This window comes from Corvus moneduloides, chromosome 27 (assembly GCF_009650955.1).
Source record: "Corvus moneduloides isolate bCorMon1 chromosome 27, bCorMon1.pri, whole genome shotgun sequence".
Classification (NCBI taxonomy): Eukaryota; Metazoa; Chordata; class Aves; order Passeriformes; family Corvidae; genus Corvus; species Corvus moneduloides.
In genome coordinates this window covers 5,378,288-5,393,278 of record NC_045502.1, presented here as the reverse complement: position 1 = coordinate 5,393,278, position 14,991 = coordinate 5,378,288, and the positions used below count along the sequence as shown (strand labels likewise).

Genomic DNA, 14,991 nt, shown 5'->3' with positions numbered 1-14,991 from the left:
GAGGAGGGACAGAGGAGGCAGGAAGAGGAGCCTCCACGTGCATCCATCGCTCTCTGTGTCCGCAGCTCTCGGCGCCGGGAGCATCGCGCCCCTCATCCCGCAGGTGACCGGGGTATCCGGCAGCTCGGAGGGAGTTTTGGGGCACCCCTAATCCTGAGGGGGTGGTGCTGGCAGCGGGGGACACGTGGCTCCGGCAGCTCTGGCCCCAGCTGAGCCCCCCCCGCCCCCAGCGCCCCCCGGAGCGGAATTTGGGGAGGGGGAGGTGGGGGCGGCCAGGCCGGGCCCCCCCGCGCTGTCCCGGCGGGGGCCGAGTGCGGGCGGGAGCCCCGCGGGGCCCGGCCCTGCCCGGGCACGGCTGATGCCGCCCGCCCGCGCTCCGCACTGGTCCGGACTGGTGCTCCCAGTGCCGTGCGGGGCGGGGCCGCTCTGGGGACCCCCCAGGGCACAGCGCGGCTGCTTTGGGGCTGTGGGCACCGCCCGGCGCTGGGCATGGGGCGTGTGGGGGCAGCTGGGGCCGCACTGGTGGCACTGGTGGTGCTGGGAGCCCCCCCGGCTGCGGGGCGAGCGGTGAGAAGGGGGGCGGGTCTGGGACCCCAAATTGAGCGAAATGGGGAACCCCCAAAGTGAGCAGGAGGGGCCTGGAACCCCCAAAACCAAGGCCGGGGGAGGGGAGGTGGGGATTGGGGATGGGGAAGGTTCAGAAGGGGGGGAGAAGAGGGGGCTGGGACCCCCAAAGAAAGCGGGAGGGGGCTGGGACACCCAAATTGAGCTGGAATGGGGCTGTGGATTGGGGGAACGCTGAGAAAGGGGAGGAGAGGGGAGGGAAAGGTGGGGTTGGGACAGCAGAAGAGCGGTTCCATGGGGATCCAGCCCTGTCCCCCAGCACCTGAGCCCTGGAGCGATTCCCTGGGGCTCTGGGGAAGGGGGGGATCTGCACTGGGGGGGTCCCCAACCCCCCTGTCCATCCCTGGGGCTGATCGGGGGCTCCCCCCACACAGCAGCCGGTGCTGCGGCAGCCGTGGGGCAGAGGGGGTGGGAAAGGGGGGGCAGGGTGGGAGTGGAGGAGGAGCGGGAGGGAGAGGAGGGAGAGAGGAGGAGGAGGAGCTGGAGAACCACGAGGTTCCACCGCCCGCCCACTGTGTCCGCAGCACCCCCAGCCCCGGTAGCATCTTTCCCCCCATCCTGCAGGTGAGCGGGGAGGGGGAGCTCACCCCAAATCTATCGGAGGGTCAGCAGGAGGGGTTTTTTTGGAGGGGTGTTTGGAGCTTGCAGATTCTGGAATCGAGCCCCAGATGTCCTTGCATGTCCCTGGGAGGGATTTTTTGTGCCAGAGGGGATATGCGGATCTTGCAGGACTCCAAAGCTGAGCCATAATTGCCCCTTGGGGGTCTTGGGGGGTCCATGCGAGGATCACCGGGTCCTGGCAGGGTTGGGCATTGGCTTTGGGGATCCCCAGGAGAGCTGGGGGCTGGAACACGGGACCCCTGGAGTGGGGAGAGCAGAGAGGGACGATACCAGAGCTGGGGGACCCCCAAGAGCCTGGAGGGGTGGGGGGGCCTGGAGATGAGGCGGGGCTGGGACCCTTGGCCCTGAAAGGGGCGGTGAGGAGAGAGGGGAGCCCCAAGTGCCTGGAGTGGAGGGAGGCTGAAGAGGGGACCCTGGGACCTCTGGGAGCCAAAGCAGAATCAGGAAAAAAGGGACCTGTGGGACCCCCGAAACCCCCCAGCATCCCTAAGCAGGACCCCGGAGAGGGGGATCCCCAGGACCCACGGGACCCCCAGCAGCCCTGAAAAGGGGGACCCCCAGAACCCCAAAGTGAGGAGACTGGAAAGGGGGAGCTCCTGGAGGCTGTTTTTGGAGTCACTCTTGGTTTTTTGTTGGCTTTATGGACACCGGTGACTTCTAGAGATGGACTTGGGCAGGAGGAAGCCCCAGCCCAGGACACTCATCCCTTGTTTCTCCCCAAACCAGGATTTCCCATTCCCAACCCTTGGCCTAATGGAGGAGGAGGCTGCGAGGAAGAGGAAGATGCCCCGGGAGCCCCAGGCAGGTGAGGAGGAAGTCAGTGCCCCTTTCCCCTCTCTCCTGCTCCATCTCCCAGCCCAGCATCGCCCCCGGCTGCAGGACAACCCCGCTGCCGACGCCGTCCTGCCGGGGACGGACTGGGGGGATCTCCTTGCCCTTCCCTGTGGCACGGAGGCAAATCCCATCCTCTCCTTGTCCTTCCTCCCCAGACAAGGAGCTGAGCACGGAGCCCAGGGAGGACAAATCCCCACGGCAGAACCTGGTGGAAGAGGCCGTTTTGAGCGGCTCCACAGCGCAGGAATCCAACGGGGAAGAAAAGCCCCGGAGATCCCGCAGGAGGAGGGGCTGCAAACGCAGCCCAGGGTGCTCTGAGGAGGAAAGACCCACCCTGTGCTGGGAAGGTGGCCGGAGATGCAGCCAGAGGTCAGAGCTGGTGGTTCATGAGCAGCTTCACGATGGGGAGAAGCCCCACAAGTGTGGGGAATGTGGGAAGAGCTTCAGCCGGAGCTCCCACCTGATCCGCCACCAGAGGATTCACACTGGGGAGAGGCCCTACGAGTGTGGGCAATGTGGGAAGAGCTTCAGGTGGAGCTCCAACCTGATCCGCCACCAGAGGATCCACACTGGGGAGAGGCCCTACGAGTGTGGGGAATGTGGGAAGAGCTTCAGAGACAGAGCTCCAGCCTGATCAACCACCAGCGCATCCACACCGGGGAGAGGCCCTACGAGTGTGGGGAATGTGGGAAGAGCTTCCGCCAGAGATGCACCCTGATCCAGCACCAGAGGTTCCACACTGGGAAGAGGCCCTATGAGTGTGGGGAATGTGAGAAGAGCTTTGTCACAATCTCCAACCTACGTATCCACCAGAGGATCCACACCGGGGAGAGGCCCTACGAGTGTCCCCAGTGTGGGAAGAGGTTTCAGACCAGCTCCAGTCTCTTCCTGCACCAGCAGATTCACACGGATGAGAGGCCCTTCCGCTGCCCCGACTGCAGGAAGGGCTTCAGGTACAACTCCCACCTTGTCACCCACCGGCGCATCCACACCGGGGAGAGGCCCTACGAGTGTCCCCAGTGTGGGAAGAGCTTCTCCAGGAGCTCTCACTTGACCCAACACCAACGGAGGCACCGCTAAGGGAAGCCCTGCGAGTGCCCCGACTGTGGGAAGAGCTTTGTCCTCTGCTCCAACTCCATCTCCCATCAGAGGACCCACGTTTGGCAGAGCCCTGGTGACCCACATTCCCTGTGATCCAGGTTGGGAAGAGCCCTGGCTGGTGCTCTCCAGGTTCTCCTGGATCCCTGTAGGCACCTGGGTGAACGCAGGGGCAGGAACATCCATTGGGAGCCAGATCAACATTGGAAATTCATTGGGAAGAGCTGATTTTTTACCTTTACACCCTAAAATTTTCATCTGCTCTGTCCAATTGTTTCTTCTGGTGGCTGCGGAGACAAACAATGGACTCTACACGATTCGGTGTGAATCAGGCAGAAGCCATTTTATTGATGACCTCCTGTCCCTCATATACAGTTCTTGCTTTCCCTACACGCGATCGTGCATAATTATTATGGGTTAAGGGCTATTTTCACACGCTGCTTTATGCTTTGTGATTGGCTCTTGTCTGTGTGTCACATTGTCTGTCGTGTATGTCACAACTGTCCTTCAGTTTGCCTTTTCTTATCCTTTTCTTCCTTTGCTTGTTCCTCATTCACATCCTCCCCAGTGCTGCTTGTTCCTTTCTCACAACCTCCCCATGGACTCTTCCCCTGTGTAGGTGCTCAAGTCCTTCTGTCTTACGTGCTCTGGTTCTTCTGTTTTATGGCTGGTTCACATTATGTCCATTTTCTAGTAAAAACATGGTTTCCACAGTCTCAAGGCATCAATGGGTCCCACTGAGCTCCACGCCCACCACAGGCTCCTCATGGACTCCTTGGAGGAGAGAATTGGGGGCCAGGATTGCACAAAGCTCTCAGAGACTCCCAGGCAAAAGGCAAAGCCAAAGTCCTTTGAAAACCCTGCAGTCCCTGGGAGCATTGAGGAGCCCCCAGGGCCATTCCTGACCAAGGCTCCCCAGGGACTCCTTCCAGCAGATCCCTGAGGCCACTGGGATGTGGGGGGATGCTGAGGGCAGGACAAGGGGCTGACAGTGCCCAGCCTTGCTGGGGCTGTGCCAGGAGGCCCCAGGGCCTCAGGACAAGGTGTCTCCTCCCAGCCCTTGGTGGCCCAGAGGCTGCTGTGCCCCAGGGCACCAAGACTTGGCTTCTCTTTGTTCCCCCCCTGTCATCCCTGCCTCCAGTTCTCTGTTCTGACTGGAGCCTGGGGACACTTTCTCAGTCGTGTCCCTCACTGGGACCCATGAAAACTTCCAGAAACTTTGAAGTTCAATTCTGACTGGAATTCTTGAGAGGTTTGTGCCAGTCCCTGTCAGGCACTGATGTTCAGGGCCTCAGCACCACGGCCTGAGAGGGTCATTCCAGTCCTTGTGCTGTGTGTGTGCTGCTGAGCTGGGCCGGGCTCCTGGCACAGAGGCAGCTCCTGGCAAGCGGCAGCGCTGCAGAGAGACAGCTCTGGCCAGGAGCAGCTCCTGGGCACAGCCCAGCAGGGCTGGGGCACTGCCTGCAGCCAGCCCGGGCACAGCACAGAGGCACACAGGGCTTAAACTCAGCCGCGGCTGGGAAGGGGCTGGGAAGTGACTGCGGGAGAATCACTCCCAGCCCCTGGCACAGGAAGCCTCTGGCTGCAGGACACGGCAGCTGCAGCTCCTGGAGGGATCTCCTAAAGCTGCAACATCCCCCTGCCTACGGATTCTGTGAGTACAACTCAGAGCATCTCGCGTGCAGGGGAGGTGAAATGCTCATGAGCCTCTGACGGGCTGAGGGTTTCTGATCACTCCCAGAATATTTCCAATACAAGGATTTTGATAGAAATGAGGAAATTTCCTGAGACTTTGTTTTCAGTTTCCTGCCATTGGAGAATGGTGGGGAGGGAGGATAAATATTAAAGGTGTTATGAATTTTGTCAGGTCCCTGGGACATCCAAACTGATCCTTTTAGTGATCAGCAGGTGCACAGGAGATGCCTCCTGTGCTTTCAGCCACTCCTGTGCCCATGGACAGCACCAGCATCACCTTGGCTGGACCCATCAGGCTCAGTCTGAGCTGTCCTTTCTCCAAGCTGCAAACAGAACCTGCCCCAGCCAGTGCCCTGCACACAGGCAGGTTTCTGTAGGGCCAAGGAGAGTGCACAGAGATTTGGGGTCTGTGAGTGCTGGCAGGGAGAGATCAGGCACAGGGAAACAGCTCCAGGAGGAAAATCCCCAGGAAGCAGAGATGAGATCAGGGAAAGAGAGAAAACAAAGCCAGCAATGTGTCAGGGAGAGTTTAGAGATCCCCACAGGATCCCCTGCAGTGCAGCCCCTCCCTCTGAAGAAGCCCCCTCCCTCCTGTGCCCCCCAGCCAAGCCTCTGCCCTCAGGGCCGGGGCTCCAAGGCGTGAAGCCCCTCCTGGGCAGGCAGAGCTGCAGCAGAGCCGTGGGGCAGCTCTGCAGCCCCGGGCCCAGTTCCCTCTGCAGAGCACAGGGCTGGGAGCAGCTGCCCGGCCCTGGGGGCTCTGGGAGGGGGCACAGCTGGCTCAGGGTGACGCTGGCCCCAGTGCCCGGCTGTGGGCAGGGCTGTCAGTGCAGCCAGGGCAGCAGCTCAATCTCCCTTCGTCCAGTGCCAGCTCTGGGCCTCTTGGCTCCCTCCCCGAGGTTTCCTTCCAAGCTGGGAGTTTCTTCCAGGATGCAAACGTGTCCTGGAGCATCTTTGTGTTATCTGAAAGCCTCAGAGAGAGGATAAAAGCAGAGATGCTACAAGTGTGCAAATGCTGTCGGGTTGGTGAAATGAGCCAGGGGTGTCCTCGGCTACAAATGTGGTGCTGAGACCTTGAGAGAGGGACGGACATTTGGGGGTCTGTGGTGGATCCATCTGCTCCCAGCAGCACCTGGTGATCTTTAAGGGAAACATGGGAGGGTGAACATTCTGCATTTGAGAAAAGTGAAACAGAGAAGCTCTGAACAGGTCAGAATGACAGAGCACCTCCCCTGAGTGTCCACTCATCATCTTGCCTTGCAAAAGTTGCTCTGTTCTCCCTGAGGGCAGCAGAAATGCTGAGGATTTCTGATATCCAAGAATACCAGGAGAGATATGGGGGGAGCTTAAAAACAAAAATCTCAGAACTCTTAAACACCAAAGGGTGTCTGTGTGTGTTCCAGGGGAGGGTGTACAGGAAATGGCTTTGGTTGTGGTTACAGATCTCCTCTAACTTTTCAATTGTTTCATTCCTCATGAGCAGGTGCCCATGGCCAGACACAGCCGATGTCCAACAGCAGCTCCATCGGCCCCTTCCTCCTGCTGGCATTGGCAGACACGCGGCAGCTGCAGCTCCTGCACTTCTGCCTCTTCCTGGGCATCTCCCTGGCTGCCCTCCTGGGCAGCGGCCTCATCATCAGCGCCGGAGCCTGCGGCCAGCACCTGCACAGCCCCATGTTCTTCTTCCTGCTCAGCCTGGCCCTCACCGACCTGGGCTCCATCTGCACCACTGTCCCCAAGGCCATGCACAATTCCCTCTGGGGCACCAGCCACATCTCCTACTCAGCATGTGCTGCTCACGTGTTTTTCTTTCTGTTCTTCCTCTCAGCAGAGTATTTCCTCCTCACCATCATGTGCTACGAGCGCTACGTGTCCATCTGCAAAGCCCTGCACTACGGGACCCTCTTGGGCAGCAGAGCTTGTGCCCACATGGCAGCAGCTGCCTGGGCCAGTGCCTTTCTCTACGCTCTCCTGCACACGGCCAATACATTTTCCCTGCCCCTGGGCCAGGGCAATGCCCTGGGCCAGTTCTTCTGTGAAATCCCACACATCCTCAAGCTCTCCTGCTCCAAATCCCACCTCAGGGAACTTGGGCTCATCGCTGTCAGTGTCTGTTTGCTCTTTGGCTGTTTTGTGTTCATTGTTTTCTCCTATGTGCAGATCTTCAGGGCCGTGCTGAGGATCCCCTCTGAGCAGGGCCGGCACAAAGCCTTTTCCACGTGCCTCCCTCACCTGGTCGTGCTCTCTCTGTTCCTCAGCACTGTTATGTTTTCCTACCTGAAGCCCCCCTCCATCTCGTCCCCATCCCTGGATGTGGCCCTGTCAGTTCTGTACTCGGTGGTGCCTCCAGCCCTGAACCCCCTCATCTACAGCCTGAGGAACCAGGAGCTCAGGGATACCCTGAGGAAAATGATGACTGGATTTTTTCAGCAGCAATGAAGTGCTGGTTTTGTTCTCCACAGTTGCAGTATAACTCAGTGCATGCCCAGCCTGTCTGCTCAAGTTTTTCATAGTGGCTGTGTGTGTGCAGGGTTTCCTTTTTCATTTTGTGGTCATGTTGTGCTCAATGAAACTTTATTTATCCCATCATCATCCCATTACTGGGATCATTCATCCTATTTAGAATTCACTGCTTACACCTTGAATTTTACCCAGAGACAATGGAAATGAGGAATCACCTCCTCTGTGCACTGTAGCAAAATAAAGGACCCTGCAGCAACTTGTTTGTCAAAAATGCTTCCTTTAAAACCTCATCTGAATCTGGCAGGGCAGTGCCTGTGTGCAGAGGGGGAGAGAAGCTGAGTCCCAGCACAGCAGCAGGGCCAGGGAGCAGCAGCACTCGGTGCTTTCAGAGCTGCTCTGTTTATCCTTCCACGCTGTCCTTCTGTCCTTGTAGGAGTCCTCAGCTCTGGCTGCTGTGCTGCTGTCCTGCTCTGTGGCACTCCTGTGAGCACAGGAGGGGTTGACAGATTTGTGTTATTTAAAAGTAGACAGCAGTGGCTGGAATTGCTGGGCTGATCAGTGAAGTTTTTCAGAATTTTATGGCCCTGGCATGTGAGTCACAGGTGGATCACAGCGAGTCCTGGAGCTGCCAACCTGAACATGAATAGCAGAATGGACAAAGCTGCAGCTTAAACGTGACTTAAAAATAGATCCCCAGAGTGGCCAGCCCAGAGATCGTGGTCTGTGAACTGGAACAACCACATGACAACAGGGACTGCAGACCCACCAAAACCCCACCCAAACCCAGCTCAGAGGGGCCATGGTGGCCCCGTGGCAACCACTGGGCACCAAAGCAGTGAAGCCGTGGAGAGCGAGAGGCTCAGTGGCTGACATTTCTGTGGGACGGGGCTGTCGTGTGAGGGGTGGGGGCTTTAGATCACAGAGGAATCATTGCCCAGGGAGTTTTTGTTCAGGTCTGTAGTGCATTGATGCTGCCTGGACTCCAGGCACCCACCAAAGCTGCTCTCTCACTCCTGTCCGCAGCTGGACAGGAGAGAGAAAATATAACAAAGGGTTCATGGGTTGAGATAAGGACCAGGAGAGATCCCTCATCCAACACCGTCCTGGGCAAAAGAGGCTCAACTTACAGATATCAAGTGAATTTATTAATAACAAAATCAGAGCAGGATAATGAGAAGTGAAAGAAGAGCTTTCAAAACACCTTCCCCCTCCCCTCCATCCTTCCCACCGATGGCGCAGGAGACAGGGAATGGGGATTGTGGTCAGTTCATCTCCTGTGGCTTCTCCCGCTGCTCAGGGAGAGGAGTTGTTCCCCTGTGAGACCGTGGGGTCCCTTCCCACGGGAGACAGTTCTCTGTGAGCGTCTCTGACGTGGGTCCAATCTGACGAGCAGCAGTCCCCCCAAAACTGCTGTGGCGTGGGTCACTCTTCCATGGGGTCAGTTCTTCAAGGCCAGGCTGCTCCAGCCTGGGAGCAGGGCCCCTCTGCACCGGGTCTGCCCCTGGATCCCAGCCTCCTGCAGGCATCCACCCGCTCCGGCACGGGCACCTCCCCCAGGGCTGCGGGTGGATCTCTGCATCCCCCGTGGATGCCCAGGGGCTGCGGGTGGATCTCTGCATCCGCCGTGGATCCCCAGGGGCTGCGGGTGGATCTCTGCATGCCCCGGGGATCCCCAGGGGCTGCGGGTGGATCTCTGCATCCCCCGGGGATCCCCAGGGGCTGCGAGTGGATCTCTGCATCCCCCGTGGATCCCCAGGGCTGCGGGTGGATCTCTGCATCTGCCGTGGATCCCCAGGGGCTGCGGGTGGATCTCTGCATCCCCCGGGGATCCCTAGGGGCTGCGGGTGGATCTCTGCATCCCCCGTGGATGCCCAGGGGCTGCGGGTGGATCTCTGCATCCCCCGTGGATCCCCAGGGGCTGCGGGTGGATCTCTGCATCCCCCGTGGATCCCCAGGGGCTGCAGGGGCACAGCTGCTCCACCATGGTCTCACCACGGCCTGCAGAGGAATCTCGGCTCTGGCTCCTGGAGCACCTCCTGCCCCTCCTCCACTGCCCTTTGTGTCTCCCTGTTGTTTCCCTCACATGTTCTCCCCTCCTCCTCTTCTCTGACTACAAAAACACTGTGTCCCACTTTGTTTTCATTTCCTTCTGAAATCTGCTATCACAGAGGCGTTCCCAGCCTCTCTCAGTGGCCCAGCCTTGGCCAGTGCCATGTCCATCTTCAGAGCCATCGGGGATTGGCTCTGCTGGACATGGTGGAAGCTTCCAGCAGCTTCTCACAGAAGCCACCTCTGTGGCCCCCCCGCTACCAAAACCCAGGCCGTGCCAAACCAACACACACAGGAAGGAAAGCACAGAGCCCCAGCGCTGCAGGGCAGGTGAGAAGCAGCTCTGGCCATGCCAAGGTCAGCCGGAGCTGCCAGGCGGCCCCAGGAGCCCAAGGCAGCCAGAGCTGTTCCATGTTCCCTTGGTTCCGTGGGCCCTGCAGGGTCACAAAGGCCCCTCGGTTCTTTGGGGCCAGCAGTGCCACAGTGGCCCCTTGGTTCCATGGAACGCCACAGGGTCACAATGGTCCCCTTGGTGCCACCAGCCCTGCAGGGTCACAACGGCCCCTGGGTTCCACGAGGCCACGCAGGGTCCCAGTGGTCTCCAGAGGAAGGGCAGCACCGAGCCCCAGGGTTTCAGGGGCAGAGGAGACACAGCCACCAGAGGCCAAGGCCAGCCACATCTGTCTGTCCTGGCAGGTTTGTCTGGGAGCAGCCCTTGGATATTGGGAATTTGGGAGGTGGAACCCCAATTTTGGCCATTTGTTCCTGGACAAGCAGGACGAGTCTTTTCCATAGGAAGGAAAGCACAGAGCCCCAGTGTTTGGAAGGTGGGTGAGATCTGGCCCTCAGGAGGCCAAGCCAGCCAGACCTGATGGTAATGGCAGCTTTTGTCTGGGAGCAGCCCTTGGATATCTGGGATTTGGGAGGTGGAATCCCAGTTTTGGCCATGGGCGCCTTGTCGAGAAGGATGGGTTTTTTCCATATGAAAGAAAAGCACAAAGTCCAAGTGTTTTGGAAGAAGATGAGAGGTGGCCACCATGGGCGAGGGCAGCCAGACCTGTCTCTCATGGCAGCTTTTGTCTGGGAGCAATCCTTGGATATCTGTGTGAGGGATTGGTTACATGGAAAGGGACATATAGATTCGGGATATACAGATTCTTTGCAGCTTTCTGATCTGAGAAGCTGGCTACGTGAGAACGGGCACATAGACCCTTGCAGCTAGCTGAGCAAGGTCTCGTAAGACAATGCACCACACATCCTGCGTAACAACTGAAGTTACAGAATATTACATGTATCTTGCTCAGTAACTGAACCACCATTGAGTCTTACAGCTGAACTATGGGTTTGTTTGCAGAGCCAGCAAGGTTAGGTTTTGGCAGCTAAACAATAGACATCTGTGGTTAGAAGGCCAGGGGAAAAGGCAGAACTGCTGACCACGAAAGGGGGTCTAAGGAGGGGTTTAGGATCAGCTTAATCGACGTGAACCACTTAGAATGCGCCGTTACGAATATGCATAAAGCTTATTATTGTTAGTATATAAGGAGTCCTGGTACAATCAATAAATCGGATTCCTGCTGATCACTCATATTGAGCGTCTGGGTTTCCCCTCTATCGCGACATTCTGGCGCCTGAACAGAGGATGGAAAAAGGGACCGTAGAGACGGATAGCCTACGTCCGTCAGCCTGCGGGGAATAAGGGACCATAGAGATGGACAACCTGGGGCCACGGCACGATAGAGAGTCTGCGTCGGTCCCATAAGCAGCTCGGGAGGCTGCAGAGATGGTGAATAGTCACATCTCTGAGCTCAGGAGCACCTACAGAGGAGTCCTACTGGCCACGCACCGCCGGGGTCTTGCAAAGGCTGCAACAGCACGCTGACGTTTAGGTATGGCTAAGAGACAAGCGGTGTATCAACTGCTCAAGTGCTTTTTAGAAAAGCGGAGCACACCAGGGATAGATTGTAAAAAGGATCTCCCTGGACTTTTAGCTTATGGGGTTGCCAAGGGTTGTTTTATTGATCCGAATGAAGTTTTTGAGAGGGAGCAGTGGAAAGTGTTTGGGGATAAGATATTTGATGCAGCTACGCAGGATGATAAGGTGGCTAAAAAGATGATGAAACCGTGGCGGGCAGTGAGTAATGCTTTGGCACAGTATGAGGCAGAGCAGAAGGCTGCAGCAGCCGCTGCGCAGCGCTTAGGGACGCCGCTTACTCGGGAGAAGGACATGGGTGATAGCTGCCTGTTACCTCCCACAATGAATACTTTTACTATGCAGACAGGAAAAGTAGTCTCAGATTCTGTGTTTTCGCCTCCCGCATCCCCTCAAGCTGTTAGTGCCCCCTCTGCATCGTTAGAGCATGAGTTATTACCTACAGCCCCACCTTTTGAACAATCCCCCACAGCCCCCCCTCAACCGCCGCCGCCTGAGAGCCGGTCGGCAGCACTTTCACTCCCTTCTGAGCAAGCTAATAGTTCGCTTAGTGCAAACACAGACTCAGGAATTCAAGAGATAGCTAAGGAACGAGAGGAATTTTGGAGAGAGGTTGCTAAGAATATTGCTGCTGAGGGAGACATAGATTCTGCCAGAGAGTTTGTACAGGCTTTTCCAGTTGAATTTTCACCTCCTAATGCGCAAGGACAGATCACTGTTAATATCAGACCTTTCGATTGGAAAGTGCTTACCCAACTGCGAGCCACCGTTAATGAATCCGGGATAAAAGGGGAACCAACTCGTCAAATGCTTGATTATTTATGGGGCTCTATGCTCTTGCTACCGAATGATATTAAAAATATCACTAAGCTAATACTAACACAGCACCAGCGTATGCTGTTTGGAGCTTACTGGCAGACTTTATGTCAGCAGTCGGTAGCAATGCAGCGGGGAGCAGGAGATCCTTTACATGGGGTAACTTTAGAGGAATTAATGGGTCTGGGAAATTACACCCGGACAGAAGCACAGGCTCTCATAGGTCCTGATAAGGTTCGGGAAAGCATGAATTTAGCACGATGAGCAATAGATCAGATTAAGCAACCAGGGGGATTACCATCATATATGAGTATCAAACAGGGAAGAGATGAGCCATTTGGTACCTTTATAGATCGCGTAGCAAACGCTATTGTAGCAACTGGGCTTCCAGACTATACGCATGGTATTTTGCTTAAATAATGTGCTATCCAGAATTGTAACCCCACTGCACGTAGTGTGTTAGTTACTCTGCCTGCTACTTGGACTATTGAGGAGGCACTAGAGAGAATGTCACAGGTCCCTGTAGGTCCCCAAGCTATGATTGTTAATGCAATAAAGGAACTTGGAAAGGAACTGGGAATAGGGATGAAACAGCAGGCTGAGGTAGCTCAGAGGCAGATTGAGGCAAGTCAGAGTCAGGTTTTAGCTGCCCTTGCACCTTTGCAAAATCACCGGAGCGGGTCTCGACGACAGACCACCCGACTGCGACGTTTTCGCTGTGGAGTCTCCGGTCACATGAGACGGGATTGCAACGCCGGTAACGTCTGGTGTCAGCATTGCCAATCGGACACCCATGCCAGCACTGCCTGCCGGAGGTCGGGAAACGGGAAGTCGAGCGGGAAGGCCCGCCCCGCGATGACACCAAAAGCGGCAGCATACCCAGCGACCCAGGAAATCAACACCTGCACACCTCTACCCACTCTGACCAGCACTTTCGTCTCCAGCCCGCAACCCGGGGGAGCCTCGGATTGGACTTGGCAATCTCAATAAACTGTACTCTTATAGACAATCGACCGCAGCGTGTCCCCACTGGGATTAAAGGACCTATAATTATAAATGGGAAAGCGGTCGGAGCACTTTTAATCGGACGCTCATCAGCTACTATGGAAGGATTACAAATACTTACAGGACTAATTGATGAGGATTATACTGGAGAAATTCAAATTATGGTACAGACTCTTTTTCCACCTATGTTCATAGAAAAGGGCACTCGACTAGCCCAATTAGTGCCTTTGCCGGTTCTCACTGAAGGACTGTCACCCATACACTCCGACCCCAGGGGTGAGGGAGCCTTCGGATCCACAGGGCCGGCAGCCATGCTCACTGTGAGCTTGAAAAGTCGGCCACGCCGCCAGGTGACAGTAACATACCAAGAAGAGACTGTTACCCTGACAGCACTCTTGGACACTGGCGCTGACGTATCCATCATCAGCAGTCACCACTGGCCTCAGCATTGGCCCACCTTTGAATCTGATGCTACAGTCACTGGAGTGGGAGGACTTACCCTCGCTCACAAGTCCCCTCCATTGCAATGGACTATAGCTGATCAAGTGGTAAATTGCAGTGTGTCCATCATCCCATTGCCACTTGGTGTTGCTGCTCTGGTGGGACGAGACATACTCGCTCAAATGGGCATGGTTCTTACCACAGACCAAAAATTTTTAGGAGTGGCCACTGCTTGGACTTTCCCCATCCCTATTCGGTGGAAGACAGAACAGCCGATTTGGGTTGAGCAATGGTCCCTAAAGCGGGAAAGTCTTGAACAAGCACATATTCTGGTTCAAGAGCAATTTAATCAAGGACATTTACGACTTTCTACAAGTCCCTGGAATACTCCAATTTTTGTCATTCAAAAGAAATCAGGGAAATATAGACTGTTACATGATTTACGAGCTGTTAATCGACAAATGCATGATATGGGGGCCCTTCAACCAGGCCTACCAAATCCTTCAATGCTACCAGCAGGGTGGTCGCTGCTAATAGTCGACCTCAAGGACTGTTTTTTCACCATTTCCCTGCATGAAGATGACAAGCCGAGATTTGCTTTTACTCTGCCAGCCATTAACAGAGGAGCACCTGCTCAACGCTTTGAATGGACAGTGCTTCCTCAGGGTATGCGCAACTCACCTACCCTTTGTCAACTTTATGTTGATTCAGCACTGCAGCCCATTCGGAAAATGTTTCCAGATACCATCATTTATCATTACATGGATGACATCTTGTTAGCGCAAGAAAATCCGTTCACCACACAGCAAAAGGATATACTGCACAGGACTTTGAATGATCGGGGCCTGCACATAGCTCCCGAGAAAATTCAAACTTCAGCTCCGTGGATTTATTTAGGTTGGAAAATCACTGACAGCACTATCCAACCACAAAAGCTTACCATTCATACAGACATTCGTAACCTGCATGATGCGCAGAAACTTATGGGAGATCTGCAGTGGCTTCGCCCCGTAGTTGGTATTCCTAATGAACTGCTAAATGAGCTTCGTCCACTTTTGAAAGGCACCAACCCTGCACAGTCAGTTACACTGACACCTGAACAGAAGGCTGTGCTACAGACTATTGCAGAGCAGATCACTACAGGCCTCACTTCAAGACGTGATCCTGCATTACCTTTGGACATTACAATCATTTGTGGCCCACAGTATCTGCTCGCTGCAATTACCCAATGCAAATTAACAGAAACGGGGGAGCCACCCAAGGATATTAGGGTCCTAGAATGGATTGCACCACCATTGCAGCCTAGAAGGACAATTCAAGAGAAAGTGGCAACTTTAGCAGACTTGATTCAAAAGGCACGCATCAGAATTTTGCAGGTGGATGGAACAGATCCAGGGATGATCTGGATACCTATATCG

The 14,991-nt window shown here is 55.8% G+C and overlaps 1 protein-coding gene and 1 pseudogene across 1 annotated transcript; both read left to right on the top strand.

The window, feature by feature from the left end:
* The first annotated feature begins 1,593 nt into the window (after window positions 1-1,593).
* Window positions 1,594-3,890, top strand: LOC116435683 (annotated as a pseudogene).
* Window positions 3,891-5,860: 1,970 nt separating this feature from the next.
* On the top strand, window positions 5,861-8,110 carry LOC116435691 (olfactory receptor 14J1-like). The gene has a single exon (XM_032092209.1). It carries the CDS (start codon window positions 6,376-6,378, stop codon window positions 7,306-7,308), a length of 933 nt encoding a protein of 310 aa, XP_031948100.1. The 5' UTR covers window positions 5,861-6,375; the 3' UTR covers window positions 7,309-8,110.
* Window positions 8,111-14,991: the final 6,881 nt, after the last annotated feature.